Source organism: Caretta caretta, chromosome 10, assembly GCF_965140235.1.
Source record: "Caretta caretta isolate rCarCar2 chromosome 10, rCarCar1.hap1, whole genome shotgun sequence".
NCBI lineage: Eukaryota > Metazoa > Chordata > Testudines > Cheloniidae > Caretta > Caretta caretta.
Window position 1 is genome coordinate 6,544,962 of NC_134215.1, and position 22,550 is coordinate 6,567,511.

Genomic DNA, 22,550 nt, shown 5'->3' on the forward strand with positions numbered 1-22,550 from the left:
ACGGATGGACAAAGATTTTTTGTTGGGTCCTTGGCTGCTCTCTCACCTGTATGATATATGGAAATTGATGACAAGGTGTGGAAGGTCATCTGTGAAATCTAATAATTCGTCTCATTGCACTGTTCTGAAGCCCCTACCGTCCTCTCATCTCAGCAGGAGTCCCCTTTGCAGGGATCCTTTCCCCTCAGTTCCCAGAAACTTCAGCTTTGAGGCAGCTTTTGTTATTTGGATCGGGAGTGCTGGTTCTTTGGATGTGTAAATGGGGCCGTGCTTTTGCTGACACTCTCCATGTCTTTGCCCATTGCTGACCAAGTGCATCCTCCTTAACTCGCTGCTCTCACCTGGTTCGAGCATGTCAGCATGCTGGTCATCCTGCTGAACTGTGTCACCTTGGGCATGTTCCAGCCCTGCGAGGATGTGGACTGCAAGTCGGAGCGATGCACCATCCTGGAGGTAGGAATGGGAGCCTGATGTACTTTCACAGCTGGGTGGTAAAACACTAGCCCATGGAGAACAGTGAGCCTTCTGGGCTAGTGATTCATTCAGGAGCCAGGGCCCCGAGATTATATTCCCAGTCAGGATCCTAAGGATCTGGCTAGAGTGTACTAAAAGCCTGTGCCTGCTTTGTTCTTCAGCTGACCTATATCCAAATGAGCTGCAGATTACTGTCCACTGAGGCCGGTGTACAAGTCCTGGGCTCATAAACCCTTTTCCTAGAACCTTAATAGCCTCCCAGAACTCCAGGGGGTAGCACGTGAGCCTGGCAATCACATAGCTGACATATGCCACAGGGCTGGCCATCTCTAAGCCCCTTGCCCTTAGCATCACATCACAGCTCCATCTGGTGTGAGAGTTGTGACTATGCACCTCCTTCACCAACTAGCCTTCTAGGCTCCAAACAGACATCTGTGGAGACACTCAGCCTTTGCAAAGCATTATGTGAACCAGTGTAAAGATGGCTGGCTTGTGTCTGTGTAATGTCCTGAGCATGCTTGACTCTTTAATAGCCTGCAAACCCTTCTGCAGTAAGGAAATGCCATTGGGACCTCTAGTAGATCATCAGATGCATCCACCTCTAAGGACTGGTCAAGGATCATATGCAAATGTCAACAACCAGAGGTTCTCTCATCCCAGACCCTTCCAGCCCAAAGTTATGAGATGTTAGGTGCAGAACTGAACCAACCAGAGCAATAGAGAAACCACCAGAGATTGGTTACAGAATAAATTGTAGAACCGAGCTGAGAAAATACTGCAAATGGTTATCCACTGTAGGAATTGCCACACCAGATTAGGGTAGCATCTGGTCCCAGCTGCTTTAGAGAAAGGTGCAGCAAATTGTGGCAGGTACTCATGGAATACCCTGCCCATGGGGAAAGCAGCTTCCTAGACCTCATCAGATAGCAACTGGTCTGAAGCAAAGGTTTCCATTCCTCCCAACCATGTTCCTGCCTTTTGTTGTTTGTAATCGTTCACACAAATGGATCTTGGCTTGGTGGATGTCTGTCATTCTTACAAATACCCAAATCCACATGCAAACAGAGGGATTTTTGCATGAGCAAGAGTCATTGTTGTTGATTATTCACTCTTTGTTCTCTTCAGAAAATGTCATCAAAGCAGTTAGCCGAAACCATATTATGGATACGTCTACACAGCCCACAGTAGCAAGCCTCCCCAGCCCAGGTTGACAGACTCAGGTTGTGGGGGACTTATGCTAGTGTTCTAAAAATAGCCATGTCGACAGCACTTCGGAATTGTGGTTCGGGCTGGAGCTAGGGTTCTGAAGCCCATCCTCCTTCCTGGGCTTCAGATTCTGCGTCACTACATCTACCTAGCTATGTTTCATGTGGTAGCATGGGTCCCGGGAGCTCGCATCTGTTGCTCCGGGCTGGGAGGCTTTGCTGCGGCAGGCTGTGTAGATCATAACCTTTGTGACGTGAATGAATCGAAGTGACCAGTTCAGGAGGAGCCCGCACAATGACCAATGTTTGCGTTGAGTGGTGAATGATTACAACATGTCCGATATATTTGTAAAAATCCAAGCACGCTGTGAACAGTTAGCAGACTGAAAAAGAGCAAAACATGCAAAGAACAATCATCCAACTTTCACCCCTGCCTCACTCCAGCTTGTAGGAAGAACGAAAGCCAAAACATGATGTAGGAAGCATTGAGCTCCCTTGTGGAGATAACTCAGATGCCAATTATCAAATGAACGGAGACTGCTGGAACAAGTTCAGTATAGTTTGTAAAGTGTTGGTAGGTAAGCAGACAGCTCGACTAGATAGATCTCTCTCACCTACACAGGTGCACACCCAATAGCATATGCAAAGGAAGCCAGTTTGCAGCTGCCTGTTTTCTGTTATGTTTGGCAATAAACCATGCAGGCCTCAAAATGAAAGTATCAGAGACTCACCGTAGGAGGCTCTGCTGACTGTTACGATCACAAAGAAAGTGGTTGGAGGGGCACATCTGTCCACGTTTACGGGCGTGGATCAAGACGCTGCTGTAACTTTCCCGAGGTTTTTTTCAAAAGAGAAAAGTTTTTTCCATGTGACTAATAACAATCAATACGTCCCACTGCATAGTCATAATTTATGGGGCAACATGCATTTAGCAATGAGTCCATTTCGTAATATTTCAGTTCCTAACCTGTAGCACATGTGGTCTGTCTGATCGATATTTGCTTCAGCCTGTGCACGATACAAAGCCTGGGCACCCCAAATGCACAGCACGTGTATCTCAGAGTTTCTCAGTGGCAACTTGCCAGGACCCTGAGGGTTGTGTGGCATTTGCATATCGATTTGCATATGCTTTAAATGCAAAAGTAAATCCGTAACAAGCATAACACGTTTGTGTGCTTGTATCTTTGTCACTAGATGAATAGAAATTGCTTATTGTTCCTCAGCAATAAAAACCCAACAGTTGCATTTCAGTCGTGTTATCATCACTCAGCAGACAACCCAGGATGTATTTTGGGTTTTATAGCTGACACTTCAGTACTCCATGAGCCATGGTTTGATCACCTCAGCTGTAGATATATAATATCCATACAGTAGAAATATACATATGCCTGGTTTTTTATCTCTGCAATACAGAACCACAGTAGAACTCACTGCAATCATCTTTTTATGACCTAGGCATTTGACCATTTCATCTTCGCCTTCTTTGCTGTGGAGATGGTCATCAAGATGGTAGCTCTGGGGATCTTTGGGCAGAAGTGTTACCTAGGAGACACATGGAATCGCCTGGACTTCTTCATCGTAATGGCCGGGTGAGTAGCCAAAGCTCATAAATTAACCATGTGCACTGGAGGCATAAACAAATCCACCAGTCGCCCTGGCTGCTTTTGGGTATTTCTTAAGGAAGCTGCCAAGTGGGAGCCAAAGAAAAGTCATGTAAAACCTGATCTCTGAGGCAATAAAACTGTTGAGTTCGGCTGTAATTGATTTTGCAAAAGCATCTGCAAAATATGAAATGGGAAGCTGCTGTTGATTAGCCTGACCTGAATCTGAGGGTTGGGGTGGAGGGAATGGGTTAGAGAAGGCGTTCTGCAGCAGTGCATCTCCCTGGACTGGCTGCGTTCTATGGGTGTGTCCACACAGCAGCTAAACACCCGCAGCTGGCCCGTGCCAGCCAACTCGGGCTCATGGAGCTGGGGCTGCAGGACTCTTCCATGGCCGTGTCGACTTCCGGGCTCAGACAGGAGCCTGAGCTCTGGGACCCTCCCACCTCACAGGGTCCTAGAGGCCAAGCTCAAGCCTAAGCCCAGAAGTCTACATAGCAACGAAACAGCCCTGTGAATCCAAGTCAGCTGGCACAGGTCAGCCATGGGTTTTTCTTTGGTGTGCAGACATACCATGACCACCTCTAGTCCTTGGAAGTTTGGGGTACAAAGGGGTGGGGGCTAAACTATCATTTAAACCACTTGATTTTGTCCTGCCACAAACTGTTAAGTCGTGTATCTGTCTGGGGATGTTGAAGCTTCTTCACCAGCAGGCATGCTCCCTACGGTATAGGGGAAGTCTGAACAGCAAAGAAGGGTTGCACGGGAAGTGTCAACTGGAATGCTGGCAACTCGGGTGCTTCTGTACCAAAGACATGTGCCTAAGCCCCTGGCAACCACTGATGTGAACCTGTCTACCAAAGTAAGAGCTTCAAGCCCCTTATATAGCAATCTTTGCTGGCTTGATTTCAGTCGAATCAAATCCATTCAGATCTGGGCATTGTAATAACCAGCATGTTCCCAAAGCTCGCAGTTAAGGCTCAAGAACAGATGTGTAAAGTGCAGTCGGGTTCAATTCTGCTCCCACAAAAGTCAGTGGCAACGCTCCCATTGACTTCAGCTGCTGTGGACCAGGTCCCCTTCTGTGTCTCTTGCAGTGTGCGTTGCTGGAACATGGTGCTTGAGTCCCTGCAAGGGACAGTGACTAGAAAACAACCGCAAGCAAAGCAGAAACTGACTGGCTTTCTCCTTGCCCAAGCTCAGAGACCTGCACAAAGTACAGAGCAAAAATAGGGGGAAACAAATCTGTTCCTCAAGAGTCCTGTCCATGCTAATAATCTAAGATGTTAGCAACATAGATACGGGATTTAAATTAACGTCTGAGATTTTCAGCTTGACACTGTCCCTGCCTGGAAAGCCACCATGCTGCTGTGACCCATTGGCCTCAGTGGGTGCTGTTAGGACAAATGAAGACAGTGGATTTCAGCTGAGCAAGGAGAGTCTGGCTCAGGAAGATTAAAGCATCAGTGAGGCTAGCCGTGGGGGGAGGGGCAGGGAGCTGGCTGTCTGGCACACTTTCTAATCCTCATAAATTATAAACACATGGTAATTTCTGCTTTAAATTTATGTTTGTTGACATTTGAACACACCTCGCCCAACAGCTGCTTATTCTCCTGAGACAAGTTTATGGAGATGGTTATTTTACACTCCCAAACACGCTTGGAAGAGCAGATTCCTTTAAACTTCAGGTTCCCAGTGATCTGCAGAAAAGTATTGAGCAGATTAAAAAATGTCCTAGAAATAAACTAAATAGGTCCTAAGACTGGATGATACCCACTCAAAGCAATTTTACCTGCTTGGTGTACAATTAGGGATGGAAAACTGGTTTGGATATTGCGTGTAACCTTACCTTTGAATATCCTGGGTTTATAGTACTTGGTTTTGGAGTAATTGCAACATCCTTGCAATGTGTTTTACCCTTAAAGCAGTGGTGCTCAACCTTAACTCCATCTTAATGTAGTTTTTTGTCCAGGAATACAATTAGGAATGGATTACTGGTATGAATAAAACATAAAACTGTCGGAGCTGAGCCTCCTTTGAATCAGCCTTTGGCTACAGTTTAAGAAAAAGCTAGTTAACTTTTTTTTAGCCCCACTGTGTATTTTTTAGGATATAGTCAGGAACCAGGTGCACATGCATAGTTCTGTGTAAGACCATCAATCCAGGAGCCATTAAATCTGGAATCTATATCCAGCTGGGCGGCCACTGTCTCTCTGTGTGACTTCAGGTAAATCACCTTTAGAATACAAATGATAATGCCCAAGCATCTTATCCCAGGAGGGAGCGGTGGAGGTTATGCATTACATTAACATTTGGGAGGTTCTCAGGTGTTATCACGATGAGCATCAGAGCAATGCATATTAAAATGCCACACACACGAAGGGAGAGTCCTCTACTGTTGCTTAACAATCAGACTTTCCTTGGCCACGGTATTTGTAGCTCAGTAAGCTGGAAAGATAGGAACACTCGCAAGCAAGTCTGTTGGAGGTAGTTTTCCAGTCCCATTTTATAGACGTAAAAGGCTGGTGGAGGAGAGAGGGGAAAATCAAACCACTATTAACACAAGAAAACCTTCTGGTGGGATGCTGTTAATGCTGAGGAATGACACGCAGAATGATCCATTTGCAAGCCAGTCCCAAGGGCCTCTCAAGCAGTTGGAAGGCACAATGTGGCCTATGACCATTGTACCTTTGGAGCACGCCTGTGGGAATTCTAACTTTGTTGCCCACAAGAGACTTGAACACGGGGTCCAAACATGAACCATTTCTCCTCGTAATTTGCCTTGTCGTTCTCCGTTTGGCTAACAAGCCCTTGCATCCCCGTCCTGTTCCCCAACCCTGCCGGGGTTTTCACCTTCGGATCTAAAGAAAGGAGAGCCTTGGAGGGTGACTTGAATTACAAAGTACTTTGGAAACTTAGTTCTGTCCTTCCTGGGCAACAAGCAGCAGTTTTACCGGGGAGCCTGTGACATAATAAGTGGGTTGTTTTTCTTGGCAAGCGGATCTGGAAGCGATGGAGCCTATTAAGGGGCCCTTCTGATAAGCAGGGAAGTGAGTGACAAATGGGCATTGCCCGCCATTCCATTTGCCCTATTCAGTTTCCTTAAGCGAGCTGATTTATGCTAATAGCACAGTTATCGAGGAAAGCCGACAGTAAGCGGGAAAACTACAAAATAAACAGATCTTCTGCTGACAGCAACAGATTGCATCTGAAGGCCACTCCAGCAGTAAATACTCTCTGTTTCTGCTTGCCTAAGAAAAGTACCATGGGAAGTTTCAGCCTGGGGAAAGCTGGCTCTGTTTCCTCTGAGGGCATGTCTGTACAGCAATCAGGAGGCATGACTGCGGCAGATATATGCATACCCGGCCTAGATTTGAACAAAATAGCTCGCTACAAATAGTGGTGAAGCATGGGCTAGCTGCCCAAATGTATAGTCAGGATCTCAGGCAGGCATTTATTTGGGCAGTTAGGCTCTCATATCTCCTACTTGTAGCACTGCAGCTTCACTCCTATTTTTAGTGAGGAAGCTCGATCTCACCTACCCCTGCTGTAATCATACCTCCCGACTGCAATGCAGACATACCCTGAATCTGACCACAAGCCCGGGTGGAAAACATTGGCCAAGCAACAAAAAGGTAATCTGTCATTTGTCCCCTCATGACTGCTAATGTCAAGTGGGTCATATATGTCTCTGCTCATTGGAGCGGTCCCTGTGTCGTGAAAAATGCATTAGATGCCATTAATCTAATCGCTGTCCAGACCAAGAAAGTACTTGCCTTCCTTGGGAGAGCAGATAGGAAAGAGCTGTGACTTCTGTTCTCTGGTATATTGAGGCCATGATAATAGTCCAGTCTTTATGAACGATGAATGAGGATGCTGAAGGACAGGACATGTGAGGCCGTGACTTTCTCCCGTGGATGCTAAGGGTCTTTGCACGCGTATGGTCTTCTGTGGCTTTACACCCCACAGGCTGTGTGCGCCATCCTCCTTTATTATGCATCAGTGCATAATGGTTTGTATTTCCAGTGCATCCCAAATAAAGCATCATTAAAGGCTACACAGAGAGCGATTAGAGGAAGAGTTTGGTGTTGCAACTGTCCTTGTGACAACAAGAGAAATAAGACTTGGGGAAATAAATGCAAGAGGAGAGGGCAAGGGAAAGGGCTGATATGTGAAAACAGCCATGGGAGGGGGGGTGTAACATGGAGGGGAGGGGGAGTGTAACATGGAAGGGAGAGTGGCAGGAAGGTGGGACGAAGGGACAGGGTCACTGAAGGTCAGTGCAGCAGTGCAGTGAGAATGGTAAGAAGGGGGAAGCTATGCGGGGAGCCTGGGCCAGTTAAAATAAGGGCTTGATGGTGGGTTTCCCAGCCAACGCCCACCCCACGCTGCATGCTTTTAAATGCGTTTCTCTCTCCTTGCTTACTTAGAGCTGGGAGCAGAACTCTGGTTCTTCCAGACAATGGCTTTTTTTACCCTAGACAGAGCCCAGTGGCTCAGTCTTCCATTTGATTCCAAACCAAGGGTGCCTTTTCTCCCAGACAGAGGCCCTGAGGGAGTCTCTGGGTTCCACCCTCTAGCATAAAGGAAGGAAAACCCCAAACAGTGAAACACATTTATGGGGTTGCTAAGTTCACAGGGTTTTTTAATGAAGCCAGTTCTTTTCCACAAACCATTAGGAAACAAATCCCTGACTTAATCCTCCCTGGGTGCAGTGCAATGAGTCTGCCAGTCCTAGTCTGCATTGACTATGCAGCTTCTGTAGAGTTCAGAGACCGAAGAAAGGATTTTTTCCCCAAATGCTTTCTAACTATCAGGTAAAAAGAGAAGGAGTACTTGTGGCATCTTAGAGACTAACCAATTTATTTAAATAAACTGGTTAGTCTCTAAGGTGCCACAAGTTCTCCTTTTCTTTTTGCGAATACAGACTAACATGGCTGTTACTCTGAAACCTAGCTATCAGGTGTATCTCTCAGGTCTCTCACTTTACCTTGCAGTGAAAATTTAACACTGAAGTTCATAGACTTAGGTGGCCTGATTCCAAATTACTCCATTCCTGTACTTGGGACATGGATGAAGGCTGGGGGGCAACGGTAACTTTAAACCAGTTTTGTAATCTGGGGCCGTGTAGGGATCTATCCAGCCATCAGGGTAAATTAGAGCAGCCTTAGGACTACTCTAAACTTCCAGTGTGCTTCCAATGACCCCCTTTGGGCCCAAAGAAGCAGAAAATAATCAGTGCAATGCACTCCTGCCACACCCCAACCTCCCCTGCCCCCCAAAGAGGGGTGGGAAGCAAGGCTGGCATAGAGATTTTACATCAGCAGACAGTCTGCATAGAGGGAGTTCCCTGGGGGCCTCTTTCACACCTTTTAAAGCCCCTTTGTTTTGCCAGAGAGATATAAAGTGTTTTTTGTGTAACTGAGAGTCACACCCACTGATTTTACGTGCAGCAATTTAGTTTAGAGAATCGCTCAAAGCCCAGATGTTCACCCAAACCTCCCAGACCTGCATGTTTGAGCTGGAAATGATGGGTGAATGGGCTTCCTTGCAAGATTTTTGGTGTAGCCTGCTCCTGGGTGGCTCAAAACTGACCACTTCAGCAGGGTGTGAAAATGAGAACCAGTGGCAAAAAAGAAAAGTGATCTAGAGCACTTCACTCTTAAAGAGAGCTTTTGTTTTGAGTTGTGTGTGAAAGTTTTTGATGGTTTTATTGCATACTAAGAGATCAAGCCAAGCCTCCTGTAGTCAAAGGAGACAAACTGAATAAAAGCTAGGTCGGGATCCGAGGTAGTACCCACCCAGACAGTGTAGGAACTTTCAGTGGAGCACTTTCCAACTGCTTTTACATTCTATTAGTAGTTTTAAAACTGGTGTCCAGTTGCAGTAGAATCCACTTCCTTCAGCCACCTGATAAATTGCAAGTGTGCCTTATTAGGACGACAGCCAGGGGACAGATCGGGAATCATTGATATTCATTTTAGTGACTTTAAACAGAGGTTTGTCTATTCCTGAAAGGTCTGTTTGAAGTGCACACCTGGTGCTGGCTACAGGCCTAGTTACTGTAACTAGCAGATGCAAACTGGTGTTTATCAATTTCCCACTGCATGGTATAGAATCATAGAATCATAGACTATCAGGGTTGGAAGGGACCTCAGGAGGTCATCTAGTCCAACCCCCTGCTCAAAGTAGAACCAATCCCCAATTAAATCATCCCAGCCAGGGCTTTGTCAAGCCTGACCTTAAAAACTTCTAAGGAAGGAGATTCTACCACCTCCCTAGGTAATGCATTCCAGTGTTCCACCACCCTCCTAGTGAAAAAGTTTTTCCTAATATCCAACCTAAACCTCCCGCACTGCAACTTAAGACCATTACTCCTTGTCCTGTCATCTTCTACCACTGAGAATAGTCTAGAACCATCCTCTCTGGAACCACCTCTCAGGTAGTTGAAAGCAGCTATCAAATCCCCCCTCATTCTTCTCTTCCACAGACTAAACAATCCCAGTTCCCGCAGCCTCTACTCATAAGTCATGTGTTCCAGACCCCTAATCATTTTGTTGCCCTTCGCTGGACTCTCTCCAATTTTTCCACATCCTTCTTGTAGTGTGGGGCCCAAAACTGGACACAGTACTCCAGATGAGACCTCACCAATAGAGGGGAACGATCACGTCCCTCGATCTGCTCGCTATGCCCCTACTTATACATCCCAAAATGCCATTGGCCTTCTTGGCAACAAGGGCACACTGTTGACTCATCCACTGTCCACTGTCACCCCTAGGTCCTTTTCCGCAGAACTGCTGCCTAGCCATTCGGTCCCTAGTCTGTAGTGGTGCATTGGATTCTTCCGTCCATAAGGACCCTGCACTTATCCTTGTTGAACCTCGTCAGATTTCTTTTGGCCCAATCCTCCAATTTGTCTAGGTCCCTCTGTATCCTATCCCTACCTGCCACCGTATCTACCACTCCTCCTAGTTTAGTATCATCCGCAAATTTGCTGAGAGTGCAATCCACGCCATCCTCCAGATCATTAATGAAGATATTGAACAAAACCGGCCCCAGGACCGACCCTTGGGGCACTCCACTTGATACCAGCTGCCATCTAGACATGGAGCCATTGATCGCTACCGGTTGAGCCCGACAATCTAGCCAACTTTCCACCCACCTCATAGTCCATTCATCCAGCCCATACTTCTTTAACTTGCTGACAAGAATACTGTGGGAGACCATGTCAAAAGCTTTGCTAAAGTCAAGAAACAATACATCCACTGCTTTCCCTTCATCCACAGAACCAGTAATCTCATCATAGAAGGCGATTAGATTCTGGTCCTTGCTTCTGCTAAGCGCCACATCCCAGATATTCTGTGATGTGGCTGCTTAATGCATCCAGGTTAGTTTTCAGAACTGCTTTAGTGTAGTGCTAAATTTTAAAGCTATCCCTCGAATTTAAATTTAATTCCTAGAGGCAAACTTTAAGGTAAAGTTAGGATTGTAAAGATTTATTAAATGCCTCAACAAAAAAAAGTTATTAAAAACAACAGCAGCAAAAAAGTCCAAAAATGCTAAATTAAGGCTAAAGGGCCAGTTTCATACCTGCTGTAATATTAGTTAAGTTAATTGAGGTATACCAGGAATAACTCCAGCCAAAGGTGTGGAAAAATCAAATATCTGAAATTCTTGAAGTTCCAAATTAAACTTCCCAAATAGCCTTAACTCTGTCCTTTGCTGTATCACCAATCCCTTGGAACAGATTTATACCCCCACTTACCTCTGTCAGACAGACAGATTTACTCCCACTGGCAGAATGTATAATGTGTGCTGAGTCCTTGGCAGAACTTTCAGATATTCAAAATGACTGGGTGCAAATCAGGCCACGTGTTAAACTGCAGACTTCTCACTTGTCAAAGGCACCAGTATGCTTGGAGAACAAATGAATAAGCAACACTTTCAGTTTGTAGGCTGAGCCGATTTTGTGTTCGCTTTGCACCAAAGTGTTAGATATTGAGTGTACGTGGGGACACATCCGTGTTCTTTATGAGAATGTTGATGTGAGTTACACTCAGCTATTCAAATGATTGTGGAAAGCGAACATACGGGGGCATAAGCCAAAGTGAATGCATTGTTAAATCTGGGCAAGCACTCTAAGAAATGGGTGCAAATCTGTCATCCAGTTCTCCTATGCAATCATGATCACAGCTTCGTAATGACCCTCTGCACAGTGCCTTCCTGTGACTCCATGATAACGGGGACCACCACAATGTTGCCACACTTCTCTTTCCATCTGCATGTTCCAAAGAAGAGGATTCCACTATATAGTCACTTATCAGATTGTCATTGCAAAACATGACCTTGTCCTCCCACATTTGTGCTAGCATAAAAATACCAATTAGAATCCTTGGGTTCATTTGCTGAAAGGTGTGCTGTCATCAAAGCGGAGATATTTTAAAAATAGAAATCCCATACCGGTTTCTGTCTTGTACCTTTAGAGTATTGAAATTACCAGATGTTTAAAATCTCAGGCCAGGTCCTTGGCTAGTATAAATCAGCATAGCTCAATGGGACGACAACGGATTTACATCAGCTGAGTATCTGGCTTCATGTTTGTTGCATTTCACTCGATTTGGAAACCGAAATCAGTGTGCAGTTAAAACGATGCTAAAATATGATTTCTAAAGCCCTGATGCTGCCAACCTTATTCTCGTGAGTAACCCACTGACATCAGTGGGACCACTTGCATGAGTAAAGGCTACTCTCACGCATCAGGCGCCGCCCCCAAAGCGAGCAAGCTTGACTATTGTTTCTAGTCCGTTTCACTTTCACTCCCTGGTTGCGTCATGGACAATCTCGGTGCCTATGTCCTTAAGGTGCCTGTGGAATGTTTAAAATAAAAATGCTTTCTGCTGAAATTTTAAAGTATTGGATGGAAACATTTCTGGGTATTTGCTTTTCTCAGGCCTCCCTCCTTCCCGCTCCATTTTTTAATTTGTGTATTACTTTAAAAAAAAAAAGTCTTTCTGGTACCAAAAGCTGGTTCACAGTCTTGCTCTTGATGCATTGTGGTGTCTGAACAGGAGTAGTGAGAGAAATGTGACACATTTACAAGCGCGTCCCTGTAGTCAGCTCAAAGGCTATAAATTGTAATTACAACCAAGCTAACTAGCCAGAGCCCCATTTAAGAAAAAAAAAGCCTGACACGTTTACCACTCCTGGTTATAAAAGACCAACGAAACTGACTAAATTTAACATCTTTCTCAGGCCAGGAGGGAAACGTGTGTGAAATGGCAACAGGACATGAAAAAGAAAATGTTCCTTTTTTTAATAATGTAAATGCAGCCCAAACTACCTGAATGTTATTCCCCAGCTCTTTTCTGTAAATGTTTGTGGGAGGAGAAAAGCCAAGCTGTCAAGAAAATACACCGGGATAGTACAAGGAGGTATCACAGGAGTAGTGAGAAAGGAATATCAGGAAAATCTTCTTGACTGTGAGCTGTGTGGGGCTGCAGAATAATCTCCCAAGCGAAGGGCTTAAGGATCGGAACAATTTACCAAGGGTCACGGTCTGTCTCCGTCACTGACGAGTTTTAAATCAAGACGAGATGTTTTTCTAAAGGGAACTATTTTGGGGGAAGTTCTAAAGGGAACGATTTGAGGGGAAGTTCTCTGGCCTGTGTTATATAGGAGGTTGGATGAGTTGATCAGTGGGCCCTTCTGGTCTTGGAATCTCTGACGCGGCGTTGTACTGTAAAGAGCCGTTTTGCACTGACATGGAGATTTATAGGTTCCCCTTTGCCCCCTCCCCTGCCTCCAATTTCTGTTGGGTCTAATTCTGCAACCAGTAGTCATGGTGAGCGGCACTAACCAATGACTTCAGCAGGACTGCTTCAGTAAGTAGCTGCAGCTCAGCGTAACGCACCAGGGCAGGTGCTTTTAGAGGATGCCAGATCACTCACAGACACCAGGCAGTGACACGTTGGCCTTTCATTCATAAACCTTCCCCCTCCAGGAGGCACTGCTTCCTGCAGGTAAATCACGGCATCAGCTAGGCAGCTTCCTCTAGTGCTGCAACAATCCCGTGCTGCGGTAGCCTTCTGCTAATCCTGCAGAGCATGAGGGTGCCCACTGTATCGCTTAATCCTGAGATAGCCAGGGCACATACTGTCCAGCTAACTGATCCACCTCAGCAGCTAGGAACAGCCCCTTTTTAGCCTGCACGCACACTTGTAAGGCCTAGGAGATGAGACACCTCTGTTCTGACTTCTTTTTCTCTTTCTTCCTTAGCATGATGGAATATTCTCTGGATGGGCACAACGTAAGCTTATCTGCCATCCGAACTGTCCGGGTACTCAGGCCTCTACGAGCCATTAACAGGGTCCCAAGTAAGTAAAAATCCTTCTTTTCCCCGAGCAATGAACACAAATGTGAATGTGATTCAGAACATGCCTGGGGAAAGTGGCACAGCACTGGGGAGCTAAGCAGGTGTGGCTCCTACTGACTTCCATGCAAATTTGATCCCTCGTGGGTGCTTTGTTTATCCCATTGTCCCAGGGTGTCTGGCCCCTTAAGAGGAGGTGGGCCTCAGTCCGGCTGTGACAAGCTTAACTCATGGAGAATGAAGATCATGTGACTGGTGGGTCACGTGACCAAACCAGACCTCTTATAAAGGAGAGGCCTCAAGAATGAGCAGCTGATAACAGTCCAGCTAGAAGGCTCGGGCAGGGCAGAAGCCAAGAAAGCTGTAGCTGGCATGAGGAAGCAGCTGCAGAAGGCAAGACTGGCTCCTGCAGGGAATAATAGGATTGTTTGCATTATAACTCAGCCCTAGGAAGGGGCATTGGGGGCTCCTGCCTCAAGGGGAGAGAGATTGAACTGAACTCTGGAAAGGAAGACTGAGGACTCATTGGGGACGTCTGCACTGCGATAATAGACCCGTGGCAGGCTGCAGCTGGCCCAAGTCAACTGACTCAGGCTCACGGGACTTGGGCTCCGGGGCTCTAAAATTGCAGTGAAGACATTCAGGGTCATCCTGGAGCCTGTGCTCTGAGACTCGGTGAGTGGGGAGGATCCCAAAGCCATATGGCTGGCCTGGTGCCCAGGCCACTTGCCCCGGGCTGTGTTTGGTCAAGGCCCCTCAATGATGATGGAAGTGTGTGTCAGTGAGATCCTTGCCCCGCTGGTCACTGGGAGGGGCTGTGTCCCCGGCTTTGGGGCTCTGTGATGGGTGAGGAGCTCTGACCGGAGATGGCGCTGTGGAGACAACGAATTGCTTGGCTCCCCTTTGAACTGGCCACAGTGCTACAGCCATGAAACCCCATTGGAGTGAATATGGCGTTGCACTGGTGACGCGTGAATTAGACACGTTTTCTTTAAAGGGAAGATTATCACAGCTGTATTCTGCCCTTCTGAAGGTATGTGGTGATTTTTAGGGCAGTGTGGGGGACACACTGTGGCCCCAGATAACTGGAGTTTTCGGGTAACTGGCTGTATAATGTATTTATATGATCGTAGCACAGAACCCTCTCAGAATTGCACCCCACGAGGCTGGGGGCTGAACTAACACAGGAAGAGCCAGTCCCTGCTCTGGAGAGCTGAAGTGAATCTACATGTAGACACCAAAGGCTCTGTAGGTGCCACTTGCATCCCATGCTGCAGAGACCACAGAAGCTGCCGAGTCGTGCAGCTATGAAGGCGTCCCAAGGATCTGGGTCACTCGCCGACATAGTGGTTTTCTGCCTTATCACTTGTCACCTCTGCCCGCCCCCTTTTGGGGGGTGGCAAAGACTCTGGCCCCACCCACCCAGTGGCCATCCATGGCAATCAAGCAATGTGGTTGCGACTCAATATGCTCAGTAAATCCCGCAGGGTCTGAACAAGGAGTGGGGGGGGAGAGGTTCTTCCTTGTCTGACTGACAGCTAGGCTGAGGCCTCTCAGGGAGGGCAAGTAAAACTGATATTCCAAAGAGTGGGAGAAGCAAAGACCTAGACTCTCCTGGGCAGCGTACGTAGATTGTAAACCTTGCGAAAATCTAGTCCCCTGCTTCCCTCGGGCAAGTCATATTTTTATGGGTGAGTAAAATATCATTAGTTTTAGCATTATCGTCAAACCTGGTGAAGGGAAGGGGTGTAGATTTTGTACCTGGGCTGGTAAATGTTCGTATCTTGATTTTAGTAAAGTTTTGGAAGCAGTCCCCCATGACATCCTCATAAGCAAAGGAGGGAAATGTGATCTAGAGAAATTACTGTAAGGTGGGTGCACAACTGGTTGAAAGACTGTACTCAGAGAGTAGTTATCAATGATTAGCTGTTGAGATGGGAGGGCTTATCTAATGGGGTTTGCAGGGGTCAGTCCTGGGTCCGGTACTATTCAGTATTTTCATTAATGACTTCAGTAATGGAGTGGAGAGCACGCTTATAAAATTTGCGGATGACACCATGCTGGGAGGGTTTGCAAGCCCTTTAGAGGACGAGATTGGAATTCAAAATGACCTTGACAAATTAGAAAATGGGTCTGAAATCAACAAGATGAAATTCAGTAAAGACAAGTGCAAAGTACAACAACAAAATGGGGAATAACTAGCTAACTAGTAGAGCCCAGAGAAGAGCAACTAAAATGATAGAAGGTTTAGAAAACCTGACCTATGAGGAAAGGTTAAAAAAAGGGGGCATGTTTAGTCTGGAGAAAAGACGGGGGGGGGGGGGGGGAGAGGTTGGGAGGGACCTGATAAGTCTTCAAATATGTTAAGGGCTATTATAGAGAGGGCTTTGATCAATTGTTCTCCCTGCCCATGAAGGTAGGAGAAATAGTAATGGGCTGATCTACAGAAAGGGAGATTTAGATTAGGTAGTAGGAAAAAGTTTCTGATTAAAAGAGTAGTTCGGCTTCCAATGAAGGTTGTGGCATCCCCATCACTGGAGGTTTTTAAGAACAGGCTGGGCAAACACCTCTCTGGGGTGGTCTAGGTTTACTTGGTCCTGCCTCAGCACAGGGGCCTGGACTTAGTGAATTCTCAAGGTCCTTTCCAGCCTGATATCTCTATGATTCTATGGATATTTTGCAAGGCTGTTTTAAACACTTTGGGACAGGGAAACTTGTCTCCATTTCTGTCTATAAAGTTCCCAGCACACTGATATCTCAAGGCAAATAAAATGTTCCTTTCAGGGGGAAAAATCAAGGCTAAGAAGATCCCGATTTTCTAGATAGGCTCATTGCTCCTCTCAGATGTCTTGCCATTTCTTTGTGCTCAGGATTAGTGGCACAACAGACTGTACTTCTGTGAAATACCAAAGAGCGTTCATTGCAAGGTGGAACAAAATTGAGTTCACCCCCTGTAGAAAGTTCAAGTGGTCCCTAAGCCCATTTTCAAGTGGATTCAGCTGTTTATCTCTAAATTCAATTTAAAAATCGAGCCAACCAGTTGAAATTGTTTCTGGGTTGCTACCATCCCTCTTCTGAGTGATCCTTCACTGATATGCTAATTCTATATCACTTTCATCACTCTTTAACTGAAATCCTCTCTTTTTGGAGAGGCAGTGCAATTGTTTGCAAATCCTCAGGTTCCCTCCAGAAATTGCTTTTCCTGCTCCTGTTTAAAAATGCATTGGAATTATATGGCATTATCATTGAGCATCCCACTTAGATTAATTGCCCATAATGTCGGCACAGCTACAGACAGCAAAACAAACTCCCACTAAATTGTTCTGATTCCAATACCTTACATGAACGGGCAAGAAAACAGATGATGTTTGACTGCAGGAATACTCTTTGAAGTTTTTCTCGGCTCTTGCAGTTTTTAGACTTTCTTTTTTTAAAAAAAATTCCGTGATGACATTTTTTCAAGTCAGAAAAAACTTTGGAGGGTACACACAAGGACTGAAGGGACCTCAGAGGCTTTGGATTCAGAATTTAATTTTTTATCACAATTTCTCATCAGGCCAGAAATATCCCAGGGAGTAGCCTTTCTCATGGGTTTTTGGCTCCGTTGTTTCTAGTCCCGGCTGGGAGTGGGAAAAGTGCAGAGTGGAACAAAAATATGAGCTAGTTGGTAAGGGAGCTCTCTGAACTTCTTCAAACCACAAGAAAGATTCAGGTTTTGGGGGTAAAGGTTCAAATTGGTTCTTATTTTTTCTGCATCCATTCAGCCACCCCCTACCTGCCTTTTGAATTAGAGGGTGTTTTAGGCTGTAATTCGGGAGAGCGTTTAAACCTGTGCCTAATTTAACTTGAAGTCAATGGAATTTAAGCACATGCTTAAGTGCTTGGTTGAATTGGGGCCTTAAGGACAATCATTTCATTCTAAGAGCTTGTCTGCACCACAGAGCCTCTGCCAGTACAGCTATGCCAACATAATTATGCGGAGACGTAGCATATTCTGGCATAGCTACACCACTTCCCCAAACAGCATTAGCTATGCCAGCAAAAGCACTCTTCTGTCGATATAGTTGTGTATGCATGAGAGGGGTTATCTGGCATCGTTCTATCAGCAGGGGGGAGATGATTTTTTTGCAGTCCTAGCTAACATAGCTATGTTGGCACAACTTTGTATTGTAGACTAAACCTAAGTAAATGGGTCTGAACCAACACCCTGTCTCTAAATGCCTCCACAGCTTTGGGAAAATTTTGATCCGGGTCCAAACTTTATGGTTCTGCTTTATGAGTTTGCTACTGAGGCTTTGAAGTGGGATTTTTTGGGCACTTGGTGCCATAATCCCTGTTTTGCTTTTTCTTCAGAAGAGGGGTAATAATGAAAAAAATGACTATGAGATTAAATTCAAAGAGCTAAACCCATGTTTTGAGTTGCTTGGCCTGATGAGCCCCTGGGACAGGCTCATAGTGTTAATAGCATCTTGAATTAGTGCCAAAGTAGGATTAGTATTCTTAGAAGGATCTCAATTCCTGGAGGGTAGATAAGCACAGACTGTTTCTTGTTTATAAGGCACTAACTCTGTCCACTTTTGACTTTGGTATTTTTAGTGCTCCAGCCTGATGTCTGATACGATCCAGGATCTGCCCTGAATGGATCGTGATAACCCACCATTTTTATTTTTTCAGAGCAACTGACGACCAGTATAATAATGCTGACTTATGTTTGTACAGTCAGGCAGCTTTGATCCAGGGGGATTCCAAAGCTTAACACAGAGGGAAATTCACCCCCTGCTGAAACCCTGAATAAGGCGACTCATCCCATAAACCAGTATAACAATTGGCACTAATCAGCCATAGAGACTAAGCCACTCTCCAGCCATAGAATGGAATTGAGCTGCGAGAGAGAAAGGGGTGGAGAAGGTGGGAAGGGAACCTTGCACTGCGACTGCCCATTCCTGCGCTGTGATTGATGAGGGTCATTGCACAACTTTCCTGGACATAATTCAACCCGCGAAACCCCCTTCCCTTGCCTCCCTGAGATGCAGCATGTCGGCTTGGCCTCATTTGGAGTGTGTTAAAATCAGCCTTGCCAAATTGCCATATATTGGGGGTGTGTAGGAAAGAGTAAAATATCTACCTGCCCATCACAAAAAGAGACTTCCCCTGAGTGAGTGGCTTGGGATAGACTTTCGCAAAGCTGATCTAAATAGAGTAGTGTAGGAATAGCGGTTCTTAGACTTCCCCCTACTGGGACCCAGGGCTGGATTCGGTCAGCCTGGAACATACCAGGATACAGGATTCCCCATGCCCACACCCCATACTGTCCCCCCATCCAGTGATGAGCTGCCAGAAGCTGAAGAACCGGTTCCTTCAGTCGCTTCGTATCTTCGGCGGCACGTCCTTCAGTTGCTCCGGGACTTGCCATCGAAGGCTCGGAGTGCCGCCGGGTGAGTAAATATTCACAGGGGAGCCTCCCCAGCTGAGAGCTCAGGCAGGACGGACAGGACAGACCTGCGGGTAGCATGTGGCCCGCAAGCCGGAGTTTGCCCAACCCTTTAACAACCGGTTCTAAACCGACTTCAAAATTTAACAACTGGTTTGCGCGAACCGGCGCCAGCTCGCCACTGGCCCCATCCATCCATTAAGGGATGGGGAATATGTTCCCTTCGAGAGAGGTGGGGCAGTAACATGGTTCCCCCCCACTCTCAGGGACACATGGTGCTTGGACCCTTCCCTTGGGGCAGCAGGCTCACATCTCCTGCACAGAGGCAGGAGAGCTGTCAGGAGCACCCCCATATTTAACCAGCAGCTGGAATGCATCTGTTTGAGTGAGTGGACCAGGCCTGCGGTACCTGTCTTCTGGCGCACACACAGCCCTCTGTTGGAATAGTGCTGGCCGTAGCTTCTAAGTGGCGTTAACACCCCCTTGAGATGTATGGTGCAGTTCTCCCCCTCACAGCTGTTGTTTCAGGCTCTCTTCAGATTCAGGCAGAGGTTACTGTGCCAGTTGCAATGGGGTAACATTTTTCAAGCTTTTCTTCACAATCATGAGGGGTAGCGACTTACTTTAAAAAAAAAAACTGGATTCTAACAGTCACATGATTTTTGGTTGGCGTCAGAAATCCAATGGAATCAAAGACAACGTGACTCAAAGCCCACTGACCTCAAAGGGAGTCTTGCTACTGACTTCAGTGGGCTTTGGATCAGGCCCCAAAGGAATAAATTGAGAAGAGAAGGAAGAGACGGAGAAGGGGGCGTCATGGGTCAGTTCAGGGAGGGCCGTCAATGCATGGAGGCAGCGTGGAATGAAGTGCACAGATGTTTGTGAGGGAAGGTGGATGGCTGAATGGGAGAGGATGAGGGACAATGAGAAAAGACACCAGCATATAAAAGTGTGGAAGGGCACAGCTGTGATGGTCCTTGATGACCAGGACAAAAAGCTTGATGTTGATAAGCCAGCAAGGAAAGAGCCAGTGGAGGAATCCAATGCAGGGAGAGGTGACCTGGTGAAAATGGTGGGGCCGGAAAATGGTCTTGGCAGCTGGTGTTTCAAAAGAGACTGGTGGAAGCCGAATTGGGTATTGAGGGCTAATTGCATTGAGAGCTCAGCTTTGGAAGAACAACCATCTAAGCAGATTTTAACTGCAGTTACTGCATAGTAGATAGAACTGTCCTCTAATTCCTTCCAACAGGGAACCAAAAGCCTCCAAAGACGAGATCTGTCAAAAATAGCACAGCAATTTATCCACACGACAACCTTGCACTTTGCCTGGCCCCATCCAATTCTATTACCCCTTCGCTTTCATGTGCAATAAATTCATCCACAAGATATTTTTTCAAAGAAAAGAAAGAAAGGCGGAACCCAGCCAATAAAAACATCATCTGTATTAGAAATTATTCCTTGGAAATGACTGGGAAAAAAGATAATTCCACGATTTATGTTTTTGGCACGGGCTGTAAGGTTTTTAATAGTGGTCACTGTTTTCAAGCTCATTTCATTGCTGGGTTGTTGTTATTTTTTTAAAAATATGTGATTTAAAATGGGCCACCACATGTAATGAAACTGAAAAGAAATCATGAGGCTTGTTTTCAGCCTAACTGATGCTAATCATCTTTTCCCATGGCACACTTGGCATTTTACTAAGAGGGTCCAGCTTGCATAGATAGCTAACAGATGGGATCAATCTCTAGGGCGGTGCCACTAAACAACCAAGTTGTCTGGCAGAGGAAGATAGATTTTACCTTCTTTCTCCCAAAAATGGTTAAGATGAGGGAAGGAGAATAGGATAAGAGCAAAAATTCTTCCTAGCACTGGGAATTACATGAGCCCTTTGCTTTTCCAAAGATAGATTTGTTAGTCAAGTCCGAAGGGCAGTACTATTGAATGTGTTCCTTGGGGGTTAGAATTACAGAGTGCATTGGGAATGAATGCTATGAAATAAAAACTCATTGTGCACTCAAGTTAGTCTCCTATTGTATTTTAAATATATATATATTGGTTGTGACATTGCAGCTCCTCAAGCTTGCGCTTTTTAGTGACTTTAGGGAAGCAACACGTTGAATAGTTAATGCACACGACTGGGGGTTGAGGAAGACCGAGTTTTACTCTTCGCTCTTTCACTGACTTGTTCGGTGACTTTTGAAGAGTTTTTTATGCTGTCTGTCCATCAGTTTCTCCATTTGTATAGGGGGTAACATCTACGTCACAAGACACTGTGAGACTAGTTATTACTACTGAGGTTTATCTTACTGGTAAGGATTCTGTCTTCCTGATCCTGCCACTTTGCACCACTCGGACAGGGTAAAGTGATGGACTCTGGCCCTAACCGGTATAGGTTCCCCTACAGTTCCCTTGCCACAGTGAAGTTCTCAGGTGGTGTAAAGTAGCATAGCCATCTGCTATGCTAACCGCCCCCCTACATCCTGCTATGGGGGTGGGAGGGCTTGCGTTGGGGGTGGTGTGGAGCATGTCTGCACTAGGCTAACTCACAGCTGATATAAGATCCCACAAAGACCGGAACCAGTCTATGTATGTTGTTGTAGCCTCCAGCCTCTTGTAATTTATGCCAAAAGGCCTGGGATGGTGCAAATGCAGTTGGGGAATTAGGGAGGCATATCTTGCCCCGCTACTCATCCTCCTCCCCCAGCATCAAGCTTATCTCTGTATGGGAGAAGAGCTGAGCTATTGCTTGTAGCTGATGATCTCACAGTGCTCTGAGATCCTTGGATGGAATGTGCATAAACCAGCGCAGCCCCATTGACGTCAATGCAGCTATATTGACTTCCACAAGCTGAGGGTCTGGTCCGGTTAGGCCAAAAAAGTGGCACTGCCTGGGCAACTGGGCCAAATCCTGATGTTCTTAGCCCATACGCGGACAAAACTCCCTCTGAAGTCAAAGGACATCGAGCTGCAGCCCTGTGTAATTAAGAACTACTCGGTGATGCATTAGACATGACTTGGGAGTTGGCTGGAAGAAGGAGCAACCTGAAAATTAAGAGCGTAAGAGAGAAAATACATCAGAATTTAAATGCCATTCTCTATCCAAATGGGATAACTAATGGAAGGTAACATCTTGCAGGGGCGGGGAAATTAAGGGAGAAATAGCTCTACACAGAGAGTACTTTGCAGAGCAGCCTCTTAACGGGATAAAATGCCCCTGAAGACTGCACTGTCGCCAGCATTATCTGTCAGACAGACTGATTTGCACCATGCGTGATGTTTTCCATCGGAATGTTCAGTTCCTAAAGCTCTTTCCTTTTTTGGAACTTAGCATTGTTGGGGTTTTTTTAGTTCTCCTTTTCTTGCTCTCAAAGCTACAATTATCAGCTGCTCAAATTATGGTTGGTTGGTTTTGGAAAGACTCATTTAACCTTTATTGAACCACTAATTTGCATGTCATTATTCCTCAGGGT

The 22,550-nt window shown here is 46.0% G+C and overlaps 1 protein-coding gene across 3 annotated transcripts in view; it reads left to right on the plus strand.

Annotated features, from left to right (window-relative positions):
• The first annotated feature begins 322 nt into the window (after window positions 1–322).
• Window positions 323–22,550, plus strand: part of CACNA1H (calcium voltage-gated channel subunit alpha1 H) — a 208,316-nt gene continuing 186,088 nt past the window's right edge. For all 3 annotated transcript variants that reach the window (XM_048866479.2, XM_048866482.2, XM_048866481.2), the window contains exons 1-3: window positions 323–453; window positions 3,135–3,268; window positions 13,556–13,653. In XM_048866479.2, the coding sequence (XP_048722436.2) occupies window positions 361–453; window positions 3,135–3,268; window positions 13,556–13,653 (325 nt within the window). In that variant the 5' untranslated portion in view covers window positions 323–360. The remainder of the gene's footprint in view (window positions 454–3,134; window positions 3,269–13,555; window positions 13,654–22,550) is intronic.